The 22,163-nt window shown below is 49.1% G+C and overlaps 10 protein-coding genes across 10 annotated transcripts; 6 read left to right on the forward strand and 4 right to left on the reverse strand.

Moving 5' to 3' along the window:
* Window positions 1–25: 25 nt before the first annotated feature.
* F9C07_4442 (putative MFS transporter) lies at window positions 26–1,882 on the reverse strand (the record flags this gene model as incomplete). The annotated part of the gene is made up of 9 exons (XM_071511222.1): window positions 26–222; window positions 269–294; window positions 332–613; window positions 668–781; window positions 838–909; window positions 967–1,024; window positions 1,054–1,135; window positions 1,199–1,296; window positions 1,360–1,882. The coding sequence occupies 9 exons, from the start codon at window positions 1,880–1,882 to the stop codon at window positions 26–28; spliced, it is 1,452 nt and encodes a 483-aa protein (XP_071364834.1).
* Window positions 1,883–2,241: 359 nt separating this feature from the next.
* Window positions 2,242–5,321, forward strand: F9C07_1375220 (glycosyl hydrolases family 31-domain-containing protein). The gene has a single exon (XM_041285675.2). The coding sequence runs from the start codon at window positions 2,602–2,604 to the stop codon at window positions 5,143–5,145; it is 2,544 nt and encodes an 847-aa protein (XP_041144119.1). The 5' UTR covers window positions 2,242–2,601; the 3' UTR covers window positions 5,146–5,321.
* Window positions 5,322–6,060: 739 nt separating this feature from the next.
* Window positions 6,061–6,905, forward strand: F9C07_2201494 (uncharacterized protein; the record flags this gene model as incomplete). Its single annotated transcript, XM_071509516.1, has 3 exons — window positions 6,061–6,348; window positions 6,393–6,619; window positions 6,689–6,905. 3 exons carry the CDS (start codon window positions 6,061–6,063, stop codon window positions 6,903–6,905), a joined length of 732 nt encoding a protein of 243 aa, XP_071364835.1.
* A 10-nt stretch (window positions 6,906–6,915) lies between these two features.
* Window positions 6,916–8,492, forward strand: F9C07_2087446 (uncharacterized protein; the record flags this gene model as incomplete). Its single annotated transcript, XM_071508864.1, has 2 exons — window positions 6,916–7,162; window positions 7,233–8,492. The coding sequence occupies exons 1-2, from the start codon at window positions 6,998–7,000 to the stop codon at window positions 8,490–8,492; spliced, it is 1,425 nt and encodes a 474-aa protein (XP_071364836.1). The 5' UTR covers window positions 6,916–6,997.
* A 572-nt stretch (window positions 8,493–9,064) lies between these two features.
* On the reverse strand, window positions 9,065–11,758 carry F9C07_1375405 (heterokaryon incompatibility protein-domain-containing protein). The gene is made up of 3 exons (XM_071508033.1): window positions 11,167–11,758; window positions 9,213–11,116; window positions 9,065–9,133 (listed from the first exon to the last, which is right to left on the reverse strand). Exons 1-2 carry the CDS (start codon window positions 11,429–11,431, stop codon window positions 9,276–9,278), a joined length of 2,106 nt encoding a protein of 701 aa, XP_071364837.1. The 5' UTR covers window positions 11,432–11,758; the 3' UTR covers window positions 9,065–9,133; window positions 9,213–9,275.
* Window positions 11,759–12,085: 327 nt separating this feature from the next.
* F9C07_2064728 (uncharacterized protein) lies at window positions 12,086–13,448 on the reverse strand (the record flags this gene model as incomplete). Its single annotated transcript, XM_041291629.2, has 4 exons — window positions 12,086–12,233; window positions 12,290–12,580; window positions 12,645–13,134; window positions 13,208–13,448. The coding sequence occupies 4 exons, from the start codon at window positions 13,446–13,448 to the stop codon at window positions 12,086–12,088; spliced, it is 1,170 nt and encodes a 389-aa protein (XP_041144121.2).
* A 584-nt stretch (window positions 13,449–14,032) lies between these two features.
* Window positions 14,033–17,786, forward strand: F9C07_2065089 (uncharacterized protein; the record flags this gene model as incomplete). Its single annotated transcript, XM_071508701.1, has 8 exons — window positions 14,033–14,153; window positions 14,208–14,694; window positions 14,764–15,011; window positions 15,798–16,193; window positions 16,246–16,346; window positions 16,406–17,091; window positions 17,154–17,619; window positions 17,691–17,786. 8 exons carry the CDS (start codon window positions 14,033–14,035, stop codon window positions 17,784–17,786), a joined length of 2,601 nt encoding a protein of 866 aa, XP_071364838.1.
* Window positions 17,787–18,311: 525 nt separating this feature from the next.
* F9C07_4449 (D-isomer-specific 2-hydroxyacid dehydrogenase family protein) lies at window positions 18,312–19,340 on the forward strand (the record flags this gene model as incomplete). Its single annotated transcript, XM_041285680.1, has 1 exon — window positions 18,312–19,340. The coding sequence occupies one exon, from the start codon at window positions 18,312–18,314 to the stop codon at window positions 19,338–19,340; it is 1,029 nt and encodes a 342-aa protein (XP_041144123.1).
* A 934-nt stretch (window positions 19,341–20,274) lies between these two features.
* F9C07_4450 (uncharacterized protein) lies at window positions 20,275–20,829 on the forward strand (the record flags this gene model as incomplete). The annotated part of the gene is made up of 1 exon (XM_041285693.1): window positions 20,275–20,829. The coding sequence occupies one exon, from the start codon at window positions 20,275–20,277 to the stop codon at window positions 20,827–20,829; it is 555 nt and encodes a 184-aa protein (XP_041144124.1).
* A 173-nt stretch (window positions 20,830–21,002) lies between these two features.
* Window positions 21,003–22,040, reverse strand: F9C07_4451 (uncharacterized protein; the record flags this gene model as incomplete). Its single annotated transcript, XM_041285688.1, has 1 exon — window positions 21,003–22,040. One exon carries the CDS (start codon window positions 22,038–22,040, stop codon window positions 21,003–21,005), a length of 1,038 nt encoding a protein of 345 aa, XP_041144125.1.
* Between the last annotated feature and the right edge of the window lie 123 nt (window positions 22,041–22,163).

A 22,163-nucleotide genomic window follows, 5' to 3' on the forward strand; every position in this document is an offset into this window, starting at 1 on the left:
CACTCACCTGGATATCAAACCACGTCTATACAAGGGTGCGTCTGTGGTTGTGTACAGATTCGAGCCGAGAACCTGTCAGGTAAAATAAGTAAACTGTTCCGTTCGAACTTAATCTTCCACCTACGTTACCGGCGCATTGTCCCACAAGGACTATGCCATTCACAATCTTTTTCTTCGTCTCTCCTGCGGTGTTTCCTGCAGACCACGAATAGACCATGGGCGCTAATAATCTGTCAGCTTAATCTATTTCCATCGTCCCGTAGCAAACATACTAATTCCAGGATACACAGAGACCTTATTCCAATTAGTAAAGCCATGCAGATATTAGTACCCAGGAAAACTTACAATGTAATAACCCGCAAGTAATGCTCCATTGTGATGACCGTCACGAGGAAGCTGCAGCAGCATGACGCAACCCGCAATGGCAGGCAAAGATAACAGGGCTATGACAGGCCCCTTCATTTTCAGAGTGGTCGCTAGCCACGCTCCTCCCATTGTTGCCACGAGCTGGACAGCACCAAAGGGTATGTTGAAAAGAATTGTTTTGAACTGATCGAAACCGAACGACTCAATGATTAATGGGCCAAATGTCGAAATGCCGCCGCTAGGAATCCTACGAGGCTGTGAGTCGTGACTGCTTCAATAACGGGTATGGACCGATTCTTACGAGACTGCAAACATCAGGGCAAACCAGAAAAATGACTTTATGTCGAGGCACGCCTCTTTGACATGGCCCCATTTCCATTCATGCGTCTCAATACCTTGTTGGTTCATGCGAAGTCTTGACAAGACTCAGTTAGCGTCCTATATGGCAAGTACCTGACTCAAGCCGCATACCTCTCAATAGCTAAGAGCTTGTCTTCTTCCGTAAGAAACTTGGATTGGATTGGTGAGTCGGGCATAAACAACCTACACAGCCAGGGTTAGGTGTGCACATCAGTTGATTTTGAATGTGGTATCGCTCACAGGATAAGGCCAGAGAAAGCAATCGTTATGAGACCGAAGAACAAAAAGATAATCTTGACTGACAATTAGACCTTTGACATCAACAACTTGGAGGTATATGACGAACCTGATAGGGCTCAAAAACCGAAGACTTTATATGGCCCAAACCATACGAAAGTAGACTGCCAAACTACTTGCAAGAGCCTGGCCTTAGTACAACAGCGCACTGGGTATCCAAATGAATCCAACGCACCATGTATACCACACCATTCATAGCATACCACGAACCAAGCCGGACAGGCTGTTCGATTCGTCGATACCACATTTGCGTTACAGCAATGAAACAGGCAGCTGTTATTTGTAACCCATAATCAGTATTGAGGTCAGAGCGCCTAAGGCTTAAGAGATACTCACGTATACCGGCTTCAAAGAGACCCAAAAATATCCGGCAGACCAATAAGCCTGCAAAGGAATTTGCCGGAGTCATACACGTCAGTGCTATGCCCCAGCAAAGGGTTGTGCATGCCAGGAACTTTCCAATTGGAACTTTAACTAAGATGTAAGCAACGAAAGGTTGGGCCACGAGTTGTACTAGATACACAACTGCTCCCAGCCAGGAATATTGCTGTCCATGGAGATGAGCTGTCTCGACAAGACCAAAAATGGATGCGTACGAAAGGCTTGACTTGTCGAGTTGCTGTAAGAAATATATCCCAAGAAGAATAGGTAAAAGCCTCAGGTCGATCTTTCGAAGCACTCGGGCGTTGTTCTCAGCTGTCAGGACAGATGAGTGTCCTGCATCTGCTATAAGGTCCAAAGCTCTGTCGTGTCCAGGCCCAGCTGGGTGCTCCCTGTCCTGATGAGCCGAATCCTCAACAGACTCTATATGCTCATCTTGACCCTGCTCTCTGGACGCTGTTGCTTTGTGATGAGACATCTTGTTCTTTTCCTTAGGTTTTCTAGCTGTACTCAGCTAGCTCGGGAGGATAGACACTGTGGAACTAGAAAAGGGGGAGAGCTTCAAATTTCTCCAGTGCTTAGAACAGATGGTGATAAGCACATGAAGTAGTGAACCAACACAGAAGGATGTTTTGCTAACACTCGGATTTTGGTAGGGTATACCGACCTTGGTAGAAGAACCCCGTGGGGAAAGCATGATCTCCAACCCCGGACAAAACCCCCAAAAGCCGTAAGGGGAGAAAATCTACCAAGCCACGGCTCGTCCTGTAGACCATACGAGGATTAGTGCGGACTGGACCATCGATACCGGCAAAACACAACGGGATGACATGGTATGACTCGTGACGACTGTCGGGCATCTTCCGATGACGCGTCCAATGATTCCCATTGTACTATCACCGTGTAGGACAAGGACCGCACTTGTGGGGAGACTGTAGTCTTAAAGAAGTCTAGTATCGGTGTTCGGTTGGAAAAACCGACATGTTGCCAAGAACGCGGAGGTGTTCTGTGGGGAAAGCAGCCAAGACTGTCGGAGATGAACCCGAAGTCCGATGTATACACGGTAGTTGTCCTTGAGTAGTCCCGATGACGCAGATGTGCGTAATAACATTCAAATAGAGCTTCAAGTCTTGATCCATTTCGCTGATATGATCTTCTCTCCAAATAGTGTTCTTTCAAACCGCTTGACACGAAATCATGCCTCAGAAAGAGTTTTGTCCCAAGAGCTATCAAGAGACTCCGGCAGGAGCTCAGAGCTCCGCCGCTGTACATCTTCGTTCGGGTTCAGACAAGCGACAGTTTGACTTCTCATTTGAACCAATTCGCGAAAATCTATTTAGAGTTACCTTTTCTTCAGAGGACCACCCTCTTCCCCCTTTTCCGAGCGTGACCAAGCCAGTGACCAGCTTGGAAGACACCCATGTTTCAACAGAACACGGCTTCCAACAAAAGACCATCGAAGTCGGCGATGTAATAGCCTCTGTTGAGTGGGCCAATACTCCAGTGGTCTCACTGTCGTGGAAGGGCACCGATAAGCCTTTGTACAGAGATCTTCCCCTGCGATCTTATGTAGCAGACGCATCCGGAATTGCGCATTACACTGAGCATGACCGGAACGACCTCCATGTTGGACTTGGGGAGAAAAGAGCCCCAATGGATCTCAGTGGCCGTCATTTCCAGCTCTCAGCCACAGACAGTTTTGGATACGACGTGTATAATACCGACCCCCTATACAAGCACATCCCCCTTTTGATCAAGGCATCACCCGCGGGATGTGTTGCTATCTTCTCGACCACACACGGCAGAGGAACGTGGTCTGTTGGCTCAGAGATTGATGGCCTCTGGGGCCATTTCAAAGTCTACCGCCAAGACTACGGTGGTCTCGAACAATATCTTATCGTCGGAAAGACACTCAAAGATGTCGTGAGATCGTATGCAGAGCTCGTCGGCTACCCGATCCTCGTCCCCAGATGGGCGTACGGATACATCTCCGGAGGATACAAGTACACCATGATGGATGAACCACCCGCCCACCAAGCGCTCATGGAGTTTGCCGACAAACTGAAAGAACATGAAATTCCCTGCTCTGGGCATCAAATGAGCTCCGGCTACTCGATTGCTGAAGTTGAACCCAAAGTTCGCAATGTCTTCACTTGGAACAAGTACCGATTCCCCAATCCGGAAGAGTGGATTGCCAAGTATCATTCACGAGGGATTCGTCTCATAACTAACATTAAGCCGTTTTTGCTTGGCTCTCACCCAGATTTCCAGAAGCTTATTGATGGAAATGGATTTTTCAAAAACCCCGAGACAAATGAGCCAGGGTATATGAGATTGTGGAGTGCTGGCGGAGCAACTGGAGGTGATGGATGCCATATCGATTTCACTTCAGCCTTCGCATTCAAATGGTGGTATAATGGAGTCCAGAGCCTGAAGCGCGCCGGCATAGATGGAATGTGGAATGACAACAATGAATACACGATTCCAGATGATGATTGGCAGCTGGCCCTTGATGAACCAACTGTTTCTGATGGTGCCAAGACGGGGGTTAAGGGCACTGTTGGCGATTGGGGCCGTGCGATGCACACAGAGCTAATGGGCAAAGCCTCTCATGATGCCTTACTTGATCTTGAGCCCAACCAAAGACCTTTCGTTCTGACTCGGAGTGCTACAGCTGGTACGATGCGTTACGCAGCTAGCACGTGGAGCGGAGACAATGTTACCAGCTGGGAAAGCATGAAGGGTGCAAATGCTTTGTCCCTCAATGCCGGGATGTCGCTTTTGCAGTGCTGTGGACACGATATTGGAGGCTTCGAAGGACCTCAACCTTCTCCAGAGCTGCTACTCAGATGGATTCAACTGGGTATCCACTCACCTCGATTTGCCATCAACTGCTTCAAGACATCACCCGAAAATAATTCCGTCGGTGAGGTGATTGAACCCTGGATGTACCCCGAGATCACACCGCTTGTCCGGGACACCATCAAGCGTCGGTATGAGATTCTTCCTTACATTTATTCTCTGGGCTTGGAGAGTCACTTGAACGCCTCTCCACCCCAGCGCTGGGTGGGATGGGGTTACGAGACTGACCCTGAGGTCTGGACCAAGACGCTTAAGTCTGGGGAGGAGCAGTTCTGGTTTGGTGACACTATTATGGTCGGTGGCGTCTACCAACCGGGTGTGAGCTTTGCCAAGATATATCTTCCCCGGAAGGCAAATGACCAGTTTGACTTTGGATATGTAAACATGAACGAGCCTTATACTTATTTTGCTTCCGGGCAATGGGTTGAGGTTCCATCTGAGTGGAAGAAGAGTATTCCCCTCTTGGCCCGAATCGGTGGCGCCATCCCAGTTGGAAAGTCTGTACACACCCGGGTTCCCGGTGATGAAACTCCGGCGTCAGTGGCTGTTGAAGAGCTCGATGATTATAGAGGAGTTGAAATCTTCCCGCCTCGTGGCAGCTCTCATGGCCAAGCTTTCAGCACTACTTGGTTCGAAGATGACGGAATCTCGCTGAAGCCAAGTATCTCACAATATACCGTTACCTACAGCTCAACAGAAGAGAAGGTGACGGTTGGTTTCACTCGGGATCAGAAATCTGGGTTCGTTCCGGCCTGGAAGGAATTGGACATCATCCTTCACAACGGTGATGAGAGACGGGTTGTTTCGGATATCGGAAAGCCAGTGGAGTACAAGGGTAGGGATTCTCGCGGACGGGTGGTGTATACCTTGAAGAACTAGAACATGGAGGTTTTGCTGCTGGTTTAGTAAATCCCACCGTGTGTTTTCCATTGCATGTCAAGAGGATGGTTCCCAATTGGAAGAACTGTATCATGATTGTTTTGGTGTGTGATGTTCGAAAATTCAATAGAGATGATAGATTTGCATGATTATATCAGGTCGTTTATGAAGCGAGAACAGATTGTAGGGTAGAGTAAGTAGCAATGTTGGGAACCTCCCCGGAATTATAGTCCGCACTAACTTGGTGGAATGGCCATGCACCTTCCTAATTAGGAAGGAAGGGTTTCCAGTTACTACTGATGCCTACGAGCTGAAGGTTGCCGTACGTGGATCGCTATAATATTTCTTAAATGAAGTGAAGTATAGCATCGTGGCGTTCTGGACACCCCAGTATTCGATCCTCAGAGTCACCTGGTGGCCTCCCCCGTCGACATCTAACAAAATAGGAGATTTGATAGACATGTCGCTACGAAATCTACGTTTCTGGAATTGTTGCGTTCTAGGATGCCCTGCTGCTGCGGCCATCGACCACGGTCTCTGCGATCGATGTAGGCAGCATTTCTGCGCTCTTCACCTCTCATCTCCAAGCCATGGTTGCCCGGTATGTTGCCATTTGGCCTCTGGGTTCTTGTCGTTGTCCTAAATATTTTCATGAAACACTAATTATATGGCGAGGGCCAGACTGCCGCCCAAACTGAAGAGTTGAAAAATCCCCGGCGTATGGTGAATGACCAGTGTCTCCTGAGATGAGCGTCGGAGCGGTATGGCGGCCTTCCATGTGCACTACTTGATTGGGCGTTGATGGGTAAGAAGTACGTTCACTTGTGCATTCAATTTTCCAATGGGGCCACTTGGCTGGCTCGAATACTCCGATATAATCACACCTCCCTCTCTGACGAACTGAGCAATGACGCAATGAAAGCTGAACGTGCCACTTTAAAGTGGCTGGAGAATATCGACGTACCTTCGCCGAAACTGCATGACTACAGTTTGCGGAATGACCGCCAAAACAATGTTGGTGTTGCATACATGCTCATTGACGAGCTTCCTGGGATACCCTTGTTACACAAGCGGCCATCAGTTGAGGAATTACGCCGTGTGTATGATAGTTATGCCAAGATTCTATCCACCCTCCAGGGGTTTCCCTTTCACCATATTGGCTGTCTATCTTTCCGGCAAGATGGCGATATTCCCCCAAAATGGGTCCCTTTTGCAATGCGCGAGAATAGTACTCGACAATTGCAGAGATGTACCTTGAGATGATATGCAGTGGTCAGCTTTTTTCTGCGTACCCGATCAATGCGTACCTGGTCTTCAACTACCTAAAACATCTAGCAAGTACAAGCCGATGGAATGCCTTAGAGCCAATTCTCGACGATGGTCCGTCCTTTCTGAACATATGGATGACACGGGGTTATCATATCCTTGTCGATGAGCGATACAATATCACTAGGATCATCGACTGGACATATGCGCGAGTAGTGCCTGCTTTCGAAGCATATGGCCTCTCGCTTTGAAGTGTAGATCTAAATGACCTTTTTAGCGGAAAGAATAGGCTTTCACGCAATGATAAAATCATGATTGATGCCGTACAGGCCCGGGCTAGCAAGTTGTCGCACTTCGCCGTGGCGCCATACCTAGTTCGTCGTTTCTCCTTTCGTCTTGGAGGCATCGGCAAGAACATGTACTGGTGGCATGCGGAACCTTTGTTCCGGGGTATCATTTTTACTGCTACTGGGCTTGACTTCGATCTTGACTAGGAAGTGTGGCGTCGAAATCGCCTCTATGAATAGGCCGACGATAAGCGGCTGCAGGAATTGCTGCTAAGGGAAGGATACAGCTTCGATCGCAAATGGCTGTACAAAAAGGTTCAACAAAGTCAGCTTCTGAGGTTTGCGACCTGCTCGTGGGCTTGCTTCATGAGACCCAGCCCAGTGTACGTGGGCAGAGCTGCAGAAAGCTTCTGTGCGCTAAACACCAATCGAGACTATATCACAATTGTGAGTCTTCATTAGAGGTACGTGTTCTTCAATATTCTGCCGAACTTTGGCTTTTGGCTCAAATGCAATCTTCTAATTACTATCCAGCTAAGTGATGAAGGCCGGGAGAAGTTGATTAAGAATGAAATCGCGGAGTTGCTGTCCCAAACAAATACCACTGAGTTAGTCAGGATTTGCACTGGGCTCAACAATGGAGTAAAGTGCGCATTCATCGCCGGGAAACATATCGAAAGCGATGCAACCATGGGTTGCGCTAAATATCAGGCGTGGCTATCTTTTGACAACGGGGAGAAATGGCTCCTCCAAATCCCCCGCACAGGCAACAGCGATGTACCTTCAGAACTAGTCGAATACCTCATTGCGAGTGAGTATGCAACCCTCAGATTTCTTGAACGGATGAAAATCCCAGCTCCACGTGCATTCATATATGGTCTTGCGTCTGACCCCTTCAACCGTGTCGGCGTCAGCTACATAGTAATGCAAGCCCTACCAGGAAGGCCTTTCCACGCCCACAAAGTCTCACCTTCGCAAAAAGCAAAGGTCCTCGAGCAAGTAGCGGAGATCATGCTCGAAATCCACGAGCATCCAGTACGCTCTGCAGGATCACCTGTGGTAGATAAAGGACAGATACAGATATCGACGTTGGCAAAAGATCGCTTCGTGGGCCTAAGCACATCCGGGCCTTGCACAACCCCCTTAGAGTATATCCTCGCCATCACAGGGCAGTACATGGACCTCATAGCTGACGGCCAGTTGCATCATAAGCATCCCTTGGAAGCGTTTCTGTTTTATCATTATCTCCATCACAATGGGGCAGCTATAGTAACTGCTGATATGCAGGGTTCCTTCTTTCTCAAGCATGTCGATGACAAGGGCAATCATCTGCTCGTCGACGAGGAGTTCAATGTCGTCGGTATCGTTAGCTGGCAATTTGCCCGTACCGTGCCTGCATCTGAAGCTTTTGGGCCGTCCTACCTTACTGCGGATCTCGCATCAATGTATTCATGTAATGGCAGCGTCACCAATGACGATCGACTACTTGCGAACGCTCTTAGGGAAAGGGGCGCATTTGATCTTGTTTCATATGCCGAGGGGAAGAACATTATGCGCCGGCTGCATCATGGCCTAGGTCGTGGCTCAACTACAGGTGAAGTCCGGTGTTTGTTGAAGGGAATGGTGAAGGCTGTGTCAGGTGAACAAATCGATGATATAGATCTGTGGATGGAAAGCCAGCGGGAGAGCTGCCGTCATGACTCTCGTCGGAGGGCTATTCACGGTCTGTGTGTGGAGCAGCTTGAGAGCAGGGTGGCCCTTGGAAATTTGGGAGACTTGAGGGCATATGACTAGGTCTGTACGAAAGTATATGAAAGACCATAGCATCGTATGGTGGATAACCGAGTAGTAAACATAGAAAGAGCATAAACACTCTAAATGTTCAACCATGGCATGATCGAACACAATAAAAGCCAGTTACCTTGTCTTCAGAGTTCCAGTACATGGCCCATGTCACGGCTAACAGTGCTTGCCAGTTCGACAAAATGATCTTCGAGGTGTCGGTACAACCCACTCCTCTCTGGATAGAGCAATTACCATCCCCAAAAATCAAGAACTACTTTATACATAAAAACAAACCAATAAAGCGTTTCAGGACTTGTATTCTCATCTGACTGACGGTGCAGGTATGTAGAAAGCCTAAACACCAAAAACGCAATCTCATCATATCTCACTAACAAGCCACATAGCCAGTAACAAACCCCACTCACCATGACCAAACTCGCACGTAGCATGAGAAAATATTAAGCCTATCTTGGGGATAATTTCTCTCTCTAAACAACGAGTTGTCCCTCCCTTCGTGGTGTATCTTCAGCGGAGGAACGGATATATTCCAATACTATATCACCGTCTTCAATAGTTTCTGAGTCAGACACTGACTCGAGCCGTTGTAGCATAGCCTTTACGTTTAGGTGAGATCTGTATATCCATCTCGGCTGAACTCTCGTGGTTGATACAGATCATGTCAGCGGGCTGGAGTTAATAGTTTCAGATGTTGACAGGTACAACACTGACCTTGAAGGGCGACCCATGAGATGAATAGAATATGGTAGGAACACACGCTATCAATACTTCCTATTACACCAGCTTGAGATCCATCACCCGGAATGCAGGTGTCAACTTCTTCTTCCCCTTCTCCTCCACCCAGTACCATTCGTTCTCTAGTCTCTTGGTGGGTACTGGGTAACCAATGCTCAATCTCCTATACTCTTCCGTCGTGTCCTGCCCTTCTCCCTCATCTAGACTACTAGTGTGCGTTCGGTAAGCAATGCCCAATCTCTCATACTCTTTCTCCTCTTCCTCCTCTGCTTCCACTCGCCGCACTATGAGCCATGATTCCCGAACGACAACCGTGCGATATGTAGGTCGGGTTGAGAACTGTCCTAATCGGATATAGTATAGCTGAGACAGTGCTCCGTTCCAGTTGAAGACAGAAGACTCTAATTGGGAACGCTCAGTTGCGAACGGGACCACTTCCTGGGACCTATCCAAATGTAGCTCTGTGAAATAAGAACCAGAACCACGGTAAACTCCCCCTCTGATTTTCAACCATCCTCCAGTTATGATCGTAAATGGGTCATCAACGTTCCCTAGAGTTTTAATTCTACTATCCACGTAGTGGAGATACCTGTCCTCTATGAAATTGCGCAACGAATACTGGAATTCATGGTCGGTTGAAGCCCAAGTCCAAGTCGGTCTGCGTCGGGCGTAAGGTCTGTTTGATGGTCGAGAGAGATCTTCTGTTCCATCGTTAGGCGCTTCAAGCCAACCTAACCCAAAACCCAAGTTCTTCGTCCATAGACCAGCAATGTACGGTATGCCTGTCCGTTCATGCAGAGATCTTGCAATTCCCGCTATAGCGACAAGTCGATCTTCCATCATAGTGAACTTTCTACTGGAGTATCCGAATCCGATGAGCCAGTTGTACCAGATGCGTTTTATCCAATCGGGAGAGATCTCTCGATCCATAGCCAGGGACAAAGTATCATGGGGTGTGACGAAAGGTAGACGATCCTCCATCTCATATACTTCTCGGCATTCCCAAACCAATTGGGAGTTTGTGAAATGAATCGTCCTTGGCGATAAAATTCTTTCCTGAAATACCCATCCACGCTGGCTCAGAGGACAGCCAACCAATGGGGCAGGCTCTCTAAGAGGGTCATCATCACTTAAAGTTGGAGCCCAAAGGATTAAGGTTGATGTCTCACGACTTATGTCTCCGAGTTTGTTTGTGATCTCGATTAGAGTCCCTCCACCCAAGCTGTCTTGCCTTATTCCAGCCCCGCGATAGCAGCCTCCGTTACTATCCTCGCTAGCACTCGCTGCAATTGTAAGATATGAGCCGTCATATATATGGCCCATCTTCACCGACTCTTGAGCCCAATCATCCTGCGAGTCTTGGATGATGCACAACGCATCGATCCACAAGTATCGAATACCTAGTCGGCGGTTAATGCTGATAGCATCCCAGAAGTTTGCAGGTAGATCATCCAGGTTGATTTCTTTCATACGACTGGGAAGATTTCCTATTGTTGTGATGCCATTGGCGTCAAGCCTTTTGCCCCAACAATGACTCAGAGTCATATATTTCGGGCAGACTGGCAGGTTTTCAACTAACCGCACATTGTGTCCGCATTCAATGTCATGGCTGTGATCACCGCAAAATGCTCGAACGTCAATCAAACGAAAAGGAACTCCAGCGTCAGCCATGCCATCTGGTTCTTTTTGGTCAAGCCCATCATCAACTGTTGTTCTTCTGAATAAAGCATGACGACGCGATCTGAACATGCTTATGGAACAGTTGTGATTCACCAAGCACTCTTGCAGGCAATTTTTGATGAACCTGAACGAGTCCTCCGACCGGGTTCCAGGCAAAGGAGAAGCGATTGCCGGGACACCGAACTTCTCAGCAGGGTCACCTGGAGAAGTTAGCTCGACTGGCTACTACTTGCTCGGGCCTGCAACCTACCCTTTCTCGTCAATACAAAGATCGGTTTCCAACGTTTTTTCAGAGAGTCGCATAAGTTTGGCGGAAACCCGGGAAGAATGGGTCCCTCAAGTCTTAATATATGTCTTTGTTTGGAAGAATCGAGGAGAAAGCAAAGCCGGCACCCTTGTGTTCTCTGGTCGTGCTCATACCCTTTCCTTAGGTTTTCGATGGTGATATTCTGGCAGTGTTGACATAGATCCCCTGGTACTCGCTCGGGATTGGCGTTTTCATTAGTTGTCTGCATCCTATTGTGTATATCCAAAGGCTGCGCTATACCTCGGTTAGACTATAATATAAGATTGTTGTTCCGCTTGTGGGCTGCACGCTCAAAACGGAATCAAGCAACTAGCAGGGTCCAAGATGCGGTATTTGACTTTACAGAGAGATGAAAAACTTCTATCGCCATGAGCCAAAGAGGGGGCAGTGATGTATGTCATTTCACATGATGTTGTTGACGTGGCTCGCCTAATATTAGCGTTCTGCGGGATTGCCGTAGCTTCAGCCTCACGAGACGCCTACGCTCATGCGCATTATCTCGAAACTGAGGCTTCCAAAAAAATAAAATAAATAAAATAAAGTCCTGAGTACGCCCACCAGGCACGAATCCAGTCCTCGCCTCACTGGCCTAAGCCTATTGCAGTAGTGCCTTGATTTATCATCTCGATTGCCAGACGCTCCGCAGGTTAAGATTGCATGGTTTGCTTTCGCGGAGCCTACATCAGGACCGTATATCCGGCCTGCGCCCCGCAATAGTGGCTGAAATCTCTAGTATTCTACAGTCTACGGCTGGTATTCCGGTTGTGACGACCTACGAGGTGCCCGGTTGGAGCGAGAGTGTATGTTGACCAAAGATAAACGAGGGCTAATCATGTAGTAACTGTGACGTGCTTCCATTCTACTACACAGTCGTGTAGGGGTATGGTGGAAATACTTGCGGCCCTCGCGATTGGTCATTGCTATAAATAGCATCCAATTTGTGCTGAAGCAGTTTTGGGGTCGGCCACGCGTTATCAGGATCCCTCAGCCATAGTCGTAAGAGGTGTCGTCTGCCATATATTTTTAGTGGACCTGCGGGACATTGCTTCGGACATAGGGAACTTACTTCCGTTGAGGTCCATCTTTATAGCCTCTTCTAGCATGTAGGATACTCCAATTATTGAAGAACTGCATGTCTCCCTTCTGCAGCTTCATCGATATGTGGAACCTTTCTGCTAAGAAGTGCAGGGCATCAAGAGCCTCGGCCTGTCTCACAGAAAGCAGTCTCGTGCGCTTGAGGTCGCCATAGCCTGCTAGCCATCTTCTGGAAAAATTGATCAACAGTCTTTCCGGTGTTTCCGAACAATTCTGGTAGTGTATCAGAGGCCGGTAGAGAAAAGGATCCTCCTTTTTGGACCTAGAACAAGAGTGTCAAACAGCCTTATCTCGCATAGAGATATATCCGGCATGGTTGTACGAACCTTGGGATAGGCCAGTCGCTGGCCAAAACCTGAATGATATCAGGCCTAGTTCTCGCAAGCTCATTATAGACTCTCCAACCGCTGGCTAATTGGCTCTCACCCCCTTCGGCCGGCTCGCCTAATGCGAAAAGAGATACTATATCTCCATCGTCTGTGTGGAATGGCATATCTTCGTTAGTATAACCTGCAACCCTGACAGAGAGTGTTGGGTCAGAAGGAGGCCTCATATCGGTAATGTGCGTAACAACAACGTCTACAGGAGATACATTATACTGGTAGCCCTGACGGCCACGCATGCGGCCTATATGAGATGAGATGCCAACATATATTATCATATTCTCTTCTGCCGAATACCGATCAACGGGAATACCCCTGACCAGGGAGAATCCAGTGCCTTTGTGGATATTATCCGATACACCGCGTAGGACAGAATGTAGCGATGGTAGGGGGAAAGTGGCAGGGCTAAGAAGCTCCAATGGCTGCCCTAGAGCTGTGACGATGAAATTTCAGCCTCCTTCCCATTGTAAACCAAATAGACATGATCGGGGCAGAAGCCTATTTACCCTTGAAATGCTGCAGCGCATCGTCGATTTCCTTCAGCTGGGAATCATCCAACTTTAATATGTAGTCGTCCTCGTAGGACGAAATACTCTCCCTGTCCCAAGCCATTTTTGAGGATAAGTAGATTGGGAATCCCTCTGGTAGAACAGCTTCTTCGATTTCATGTTGTGGAACCGATCGTGCTCGGGCTTCGTATTCCGTACGGTCTGGAAAATAGGGGAAACTATCAACGTACTGATCCATATTGTACGCTTGCGTCTAACAGACAAGAAAAATGTTGGCCGCCTATCGCAAAATAAACTCTCATGCCCTAGGTGAGAGTAGAAGCCTACAATGCCACAATATGCGTCATTTAGCTGGGGTCCACCCCTCTATTTGTAGGGCAACATATAAATAATCATCCACCTACCCCTCACATAGGGTGCATTTCGCACGGTACATTGCGAGGAGCTACTACGATTCGCTGCCTTTCTATCAACCGTCGTCCCCTGTCTATCTCTATGGTCGCATCTCAACCCATGGTGGGGCCGGAGGGTGACCAATTCGGTAAAGATCCGACCACGTCGAAGAACGTATCATCTCATTGACACCAGTATGGGTAGCTTTAAGATATATAGCCTGTTAATCTCCTTAAGTATTTTTCTGTCACCAACATCCTCTGCTGTTAGATCACAATTCAATTTTTGTCGGTAATGGCTTCAGGAATTCAACAGGTCTCTTATCATTTAAATCGCAATGATTATCACTCTCGCATATTCAATCACGCACAACGACGATCTATAGGCACGAGCCTTCCTCCTGGATTTCCCAAGAGGCTGGAATCCAAGATGGCTTGGGAAGCAAAGGATATTTCCCTGGACCACGCTCTCGGTGGTGGGACTCCATACTTGTTGATTCTGCAGGGCCCGCAGTTGGCCGAGATTGATGCAGCGCTGAAACACTTTCAATGTCAGCAGTATGATTCTTCCCACATGTCGATCAAAGCTGACTGCTCCACTTCAGGTTCGGCTCAGCCAATGGAAGCTCTTAATCCGTCAACCTTTCCTCTGCCGGGTTTGTCTTTGATTCTCCGGTCTGTATCGAGCAATCTACATTCGGGCTATGGCTTTACTCTCATTCGTGGAGTCCCAGTGGAACGCTATACCCGCGAAGAGAACATGATCATTTATGTCGGAATCTCATCCCACATCGGCGCCATGCGAGGCCGCCAAGACCATCAATTTAAGGGCCAACCAGCGGATGTCATGCTGGCCCATATCACCGACATGCGACGTCCAGACGGTGAGCAAAATTACGCCCTGGCAGCGTATACCGACAGCGAAGTGGTATTCCACACCGATGTAGGGGATATAGTGTCCCTCTTTGTGCTTAGCGAGCCAGCAAATGGCGGTGAAAGTCTGCTTGCGAGTGGATGGACAGTGTACAATGCACTGGCTGAGAACCGCCCGGATCTAGTCCGCGTTTTGGCAGAAGACTGGCCGATCCCAAGGTGTGTGGATACTATGGAGAAAACTCTCCATATGGAATTTAATGACACGCTTTGACTAACGTACACTAGTGCACAGGAACCTGGTCTCATTAAGTATAGACCGCTACTATTTTATCAGCCTGCCAGCGGTTCAACTCCCGAACGTGTGATTTTGCAATTCTCGCGGCGCTCATTCTCTGGGTTTGGAGCCCACTCCCAGCTGAACAGGCTCTCTCCTGCCCAGGTGGAGGCGCTGGATGCTCTCCACTTTTTGGCAGAGAAGTTCCATGTGGCAATGGACCTGAAAAGGGGCGATATGCAATTCATCAATAACCTTAGTATGATCCATGCTCGAAATAGCTATGTAGATGGTCCAGGAAGTCGGTAAGTTCGCACCTGCGTCCTGATATGTTTATATAAATAATACTCTGGCTAAGTGACGGCATATCCAGACGCCACCTGCTGCGCCTATGGCTTCGTGATCCCGAAAACGGGTGGGCCACGCCTGATGCGCTGCGCAGTCGTGCAGATCGGCTTTATGACGAAAAATTCCGACGCGGACCGCAGATTTTTCCCGTGGATGCGATCCCTAGATCGGTGGGGAAGGTCAGGGTTGGAACCACCCAAAACTCGTAAAAAGAAAAGTACAACCAACCACCGCCGCAGGGATCAGCACCATCCCATCTTTTCGCATTCTACCATCGTAATAGTATCGAATTAAAGTTTTCAGTACTATACTCACCGCTACCTACAATGCAGATCTTCAAGGAACAGGTCATATTCCTGGACAACTACCGGACTCGGCCGGATCCATGGAGAATGGACCTCGCTTACTCCGTTACTTGCAAATTTATAGAGGCCACTGTCCCTATTGTTGCACGTTCTAGATAATCAGGGTTTGTGCAAAATTCTAAGAGAAATTGAAGTAGCTAGTGTGGCGACTATCAACTAACGGGGCTTTGCAATTAGAGAGGTTGCATACCCCGGAGCTCTTCAGTAGTACTGATTCTAGCGTAATTGTTCCCAAGCGGGACCAGTCAAGGTATTTAAGGACAACCGAAAGATTACAGTCGGGCCGATAGAACTTTGATCGTGTGAAGCTCCGCTGCTCACAATTTCGACAGAGAATATGACAGCCCTCACCAGGCACGACCAAGCTCTGTTTGAAACAACGAGACGAGTTCTCGCCGAAGTAGTCAATGAAGGACTGGTTCGTGCGAAGGTCGAAGTTACTGCACCTGAAGGACCAGGTACACTTTGCTTACTGAGTCCTCAAGATGTCAGCTGGGTTAAGGTCGGGGTCACACCCGGCACTGTTATGGAGATGAAAGAGGATCGTGTGGTTTCTGTGATACGGCCAGAGAGCCTACAGCCGCCTGTAATTGTCGGGGAAACTGGAAATCAAGAGCTGGATCCGGGCGCAATATTCGCCGTGCTAAGTGCATTACTTAAGGATGTTGCCGATGGGACGGTCCTGGAGGCTATTGTTCGAGAGCTACGCAACTCGGCGACGAACCAAGGTAGGAGCATCAACATGTTGGACCTCCACCCGTCGTACTAAGGATAACTCAGAAAAATGGCTGGAAATCAGCCAGGATCAACCCGTCTTCGGCTTGGGGGATACATCTGCGAAGTGGGAACGGGCATTGATAAATGGCCATCCGAGTCACCCAGTATGACTCCTCAGATTGTAGTCTACGTGCTGTGTTGGGGCTAACCTCAGTATTAACAGTACCATCGATTATGCTATGCTCAAGAGCCCTTGAAGCCCGTCGGCCCTGGAGATATTCCTGGGATGCTCACGCCGACTCTGGCGTTTGTTTCCGTGCCATGCGACAATCTCCGAATAACGGGTCACTTTGAGCGAGAATTGCAACCTCTACTGAAGCGGCTAGACATTCCACAGACAACCAGTGATCGAGTCATCGTCCCTTGCCTCGCTCAACAGCTGCCCTCCATTCTCCAGAGATTCCCTGATGTTGTCATTCTCAAACTTGCGGCAGACTGCGCCGATGCCCAAGCATCTATGCGGACTATCACCATCCGGCCAGAGCTAGGATTCAAATACCACCTGAAGCTCTCATTGGCTTGTCATATCACCGGTGCTCTGCGAACAATCACACCTTGGACAGCCTGTGGTGGCCCAGTTCAAACGGAACTCCTGGAGAAGTTCCTTCCAGACGACCTCTGGGTATTCAGAGAGGTAGCAGCTGTCTCAGGAAGTCAAAAAGATTTCAACGAGGCGCGCCACCTGGCTTGTATCCTGCGGGATACCTTGGAGAGCAGAGCACAAGCAAATGATGAAGTTCTTATCATGGCTATGGCATTGACCCAGAAGCCCTATGGAGACAGTCGTACATATGCGGAGATTTTGTACAACCTGGAGACGGTCGTCCAGAAGAAGGAATGGTTCCAGAGGTATGTCGACCCTAATACTAGTTGTTCATCTATGGAATGCAGGCTAATTGCTAGAACAAAAGATATATTACAGTCCTATTCAGCCTTGTGCTCCCTCCACTGGTTCAGTATGGAATCGGGCTGGAAGGCCACGGGCAGAACCTAGTGGTTCGTGTTTGCCGCCAGACGGGACAAATAAAGGGATTCGCTGTGCGTGACTTTGGAGGTGTCAGAATGCATGTCCCAACATTGAACAATCACGGTGTGAAATTCGACTCATTGCCACCTGGAGGAGCGACTCTGACAGATAATTTGGACAATGTCTGGAGCAAGGTCCATCATTCACTCCTCCAGAATCATGTCGGGTTCCTCCTTGTAGCATTGGGATTGGAGAGCCATGGCGGATGGGCAATCACCCTCGAAACGCTATCGACAGTTTTGGGGGGTGGTCAAGACTCACCTGGAGCAAAGCTACTTGAGTATTTCACCAAGGATACAATGCCATTCAAGTGCTTCCTGAGGATGAGAATGGAAAGCAAATATCGCGATGTAAGTTTTCTCAAGGACATAGGCTTTCTAGGACTGTCAGAACCAAGAACTGACCTTTCCTTACATTACAGTACATCGAGAGGGAAGTGCCGAATGTGATCCTCATGGACTCTCCGCGGTGGAAGTCTATAATAGAGACTTATCAGCCCTCGTTGCACGCGACTTGACAAAGCCATTTGTAAGTAAACTAGAATTCGTGCCCTCCTGTTTCTCCGTTAGCATGTCCTTTCGTTCTTGTCATAAAGTAGACTTCGGATAGCTTCTGAGCGAGGAATCAAGTGTGCATACACAGGTCATCCCACGATTGCCAGTGCTAATATAGTAATATACTAAAAGAGCGCTTACACTGACCTGCAATCATAACTAAGTCTAGCCAATTATAATTATTAGTATAAAGGATGACTAAGCCATTCAAGGATGCTAAATGTCAAGCAAGACTGGGAAATTTCGGGAATTTCACGAAATTTTGAAATTCCAATCCCATCCCTAGTATGTAATAATGAATATCGCGGAAATGCGGGGGATAAACCAATCGTCATATGTGGGGTCAATGACTCTTTCGGATCCTCCGATCGGCTATATTCTCTGCCGGGGATATCTCTTCTTCAACATCTACCCACGCGAAGATTTAACCTAACATACTACGCAAAGCTATAATCCTATCAGACCTCACCTGCCCCACGATTACCAAAATGTCGCAACCCAAACTCGCAATCCTAGACGACTACCAGAATATCTCTCCAGCCCACTTTGCCCATCTGGAAGACCGCATCTCAATCTCCTACTTCCCGGAAACGCTCGACCCACGCGATGAACGTCAACGTGCGCTCCTGATCGAGCGCCTCCAGCCCTTCGACGTGATTCTCGCCATGCGCGAACGCACTCCATTCCCCAAAGAAACTCTCTCCGCGCTCCCGAACTTGAAACTCCTCCTGACTACGGGCACTCGCAATCTCGCCCTGGACGTGCAATACTGTGCTTCGCGCGGAATTCCCGTCGCCGGAACCGGGGGCCGACCGGCGGGGGTCCACTCTACGGTGCAACATACTTGGGCTTTGATCCTGGGGTTGGCGCGACATGTTGCGCGGGATGATGCGGCTGTTAAACGGGGAGAATGGCAGGGGTCGCTCGGTATGACACTTGCAGGGAAGACATTGGGATTGCTGGGATTGGGAAAGCTAGGTTCGCAGGTTGGGCGGATAGCGGTTGTGGCTTTCGATATGAAGGTGATTGCGTGGTCCACGAATCTGACGCAGGAGAAGGCGGACGAACAGGCTGCGGCCTTGGGGTTGCCAGCGGGTAGTTTCCAAGCTGTTCGGGACAAGGCTGAATTTTTCCGCAGCGCGGATGTGGTGAGTCTTCATAGTGTGTTGTCGGAGCGAAGCCGGGGCATCGTCGGTGCTGCAGAGTTGGAGGTCATGAAGCCGACGGCGATCTTGGTGAATACGTCGCGGGGTCCGTTGGTGGAGGAGAAGGCATTGTTGGAGACGCTGAATGCGGGACGCATCCGTGGGGCGGCCCTGGATGTTTTCGAGCCCGAGCCTCTGCCTAAGGATAGCCCCTGGCGGACCACGGCGTGGGGTCAAGACGGACGGAGTGAGGTGGTGTTGTCACCGCATATGGGATATGGGGATGAACAGATTCACGGGTGGTATGATGAGGTGGCCAGTAATCTGGAGAGGTGGTTGAATGGAGAGGAATTGAACACGCGCATGAATTGAAAGGGCGCAATCACCATTTTGGTCGCAGAAGATCGAGGATGGTATGCGGGACAATTAGAGAGGCTAAAGCCTTAGAAGACAAGTTGCATACATAAGCGTGTGATGTCGTGCATGTGATCCGGGCGTGTAACCTTTTTGGTTAAGGTGTGCTTCACCGAGACCCAATCTGTCCTTAGAGCCACTTTTCTCCTGTTCAAATGAAGCTTAATTAAAAGACTCATTCCGTCGTATTCTGCGTTTCATGTGGATTTCGTCATAGTGGGGGGATCTCCGTGGACCAGGAATCGAGTTGTGTTCTGTACCTCGGATCCTGTGTCAGCCCAAAACCATCCAGACACTCGTCGAAAGAGTTGAATCAAGTACACCAGCCTTGAGGATTCATAAGGAAGAAGCCATGATTCATGCAGATACGGTCATGTGAATCGCAAAGCCGTGACAAACCACGTGGTCTGCAAGGTTAAAAGTCACTGACACTGGGACGATTACATAAGACAACCTCGGATGAACCGAGGCACCGCTGGAACTGTAATCGAACTATCAATCAATCAGTCCATCGGAGACACCAGGGCAACCCGACCAACTATCCCCAACCCTAATCTTATTACAACTCATTTAACCCGCATATCGGCATTTAGCCTCGACACGTAGTTGCCCAAGCCACGCCATGCATAGATTAGGTACGAGTGAGGCCTGAGACATGGCCCCACTCATCTCCATTCCATCTCTCCGCAAGCAGGATCCTCGGTACAAGGGAAGGGAGTCACGGCTGAATGCGGGAATCTATAAAGATGAAGCAGGATCTCGATGACATCCCACTTCCCCCGCCCCCACCACTACATCTCTGACTACCTTTCCTCCCTCCCTCCGAAATCACTCAATTACTCCTCCAATTCATCCCAATTGAACCATATATATCCATCTACAATCATCCAAGATGGCTCCAATCGCTGTTCAACCTACCACAGCCACCGCATCCACCACTACCACAACTGTCCTCCCTACCTCCATTGAGACACCTCCAACTCACCCAGATATACTCCGAGTCGATCGTGGCACGAAGGCCTTTTCGTCCAGCGCCGTGTCCCTCGTCTCACTGCCCGCCGGCTCTCTCTTCGCCAAGATTACCACCGCCACTCCCTCCAAGAAAGCATACACCTCCGTACAGACCGGCGCCAACAGCCACATCGAGCTGAACTCCGACCTCGTCTACTGCAACCACTCATGCAACCCATCGCTGAACTTCGACATGGGCAAGATGGAGGTCCGAGTTGTCGATGATCGCGACCTGAAGGTGGGCGACCAGCTCACATTCTTCTATCCCAGCAGTGAGTGGGATATGGACCAGCCTTTTCAGTGCAACTGTGGTGCTGGAGAGGGCGTTTGCAAGGGAGTGATCGACGGGGCGAAGAAGATGGACCGGAAGGATTTGGAGGGATACTGGTTAAACGACCACATCAAGGAATTATTGCAGGAGAGGGACTCTTCGTAAACTAGAACCATATGTGATGAAAATGAAAGGGGTAGACTGGGGTGGAAGCTGTATACTTACGGACGTTAGATACCAGATGATAGACCTAAATCTCAAATCTTTAGATGAAAACTCTCAAGTTTATATTACTCCGAATATGGTATTGAGAATACTATACAATGTCATTAATCATTTCATTGACTCGTAAGTGCGGTGGCCTTAATCTCATCCATCCTCTGCTGTAAAGCAGCCATCTTATTCCGCATCGAATTGACCTTATCATCCAGTGAGGTATGTTCCATCTCCGCATGTAATCTCCTCACCTCATCCTGAGCCCTAAAGAACTCCTCATATTCCTCACTTCCCAGGCATACACCATACCCCTCACAATGACAGACCTGCTCATTCGGACAAACTTCAGCTTGCCCCGTAAAGATCCACTGCCATAAGTACTCCCACACCCGTCCAGACAAATTATCATCCAGATCCGTCTCAATCAACCACCTCCGATACGCGACGTAGTTCATCAACGGCACCCGACGAATCACCTCCGCACTAACCGCAAACTGACTGCAACACGGCTGCGCCAGCACAGCCGGCATACGCTCCTCCGGAAACAGCGTCTTCCAGGACTCCCCGATGGCCGCTGCTTCGGGCACATCGGGGTTATACTTCCCGCCTGCGAGAGTGGGTCGAATCTGAGCCGGACAGCCGGGGTCATGTTGGCATCGCAAGTTCGTATATCCGTTTTTGTAAACGTAGTCGTTCCGTAGACGACGAACCATCAGCGCCGAGTCCATGTTCATGAGATCGTTGTTGTGCCAGGAGATTTGGTCCGCGTGCATGAAGATCGTCACGTCGCTGAGCTGGAAGTAATGTTCAATGATGTATGTCAGATATACCATGACCTCGTGGCCCTTGTTCATCGGCACGGTTAACGTAGTACCACTGGCAGTCGTGTTCGGCGCGTCGACTGTGTACACCGTGCTGTTTAATAGATTGTCCTCCTGCAGGAGTGTATCGACCCAGTTCGTGTCCGCATCTTGCGTCTTAGCGATGACCAACGTACGCTCATTCGTCCTTTCCACGGGTCTCGGCACCGTAACCAGACGATAGATATTCCCACCGCGCCGATGCGCAAAGAAGAATAAATAAAGCGAGCCGAAGATCAAAACCGACGTCGCCGCGCTGATGACCCAAGCCCGAGTCCGGCGCATCCGAATCATCCACATAGTGAGGAGAAGCAATAGGGGAGTTTCACTATCCCCCCGTCGTCCGTTTTGCGTAGTCGTTTCCGGCCTGTCATTTTTCTTTCAGCCTCTTTGGACGGGGCATTGCGCGGCCGGAAGCTAATA

Source organism: Aspergillus flavus, chromosome 3 (genome assembly GCF_009017415.1).
Source record: "Aspergillus flavus chromosome 3, complete sequence".
NCBI classification, from domain to species: domain Eukaryota; kingdom Fungi; phylum Ascomycota; class Eurotiomycetes; order Eurotiales; family Aspergillaceae; genus Aspergillus; species Aspergillus flavus.

What these genes read in the sequence shown, in the direction of transcription:
- F9C07_1375220 (XM_041285675.2), top strand. Translation starts at nt 2,602, where the DNA reads ATGCCTCAGAAAGAGTTTTGTCCCAAGAGCTATCAAGAGACTCCGGCA.
- F9C07_1375405 (XM_071508033.1), bottom strand. Translation starts at nt 11,431, where the DNA reads ATGCAGACAACTAATGAAAACGCCAATCCCGAGCGAGTACCAGGGGAT. An exon ending in CTTTGTATTGACGAGAAAGG is followed by an intron (nt 11,117 to 11,166) that starts GTAGGTTGCAGG and finishes TAACTTCTCCAG; the next exon opens with GTGACCCTGCTGAGAAGTTC.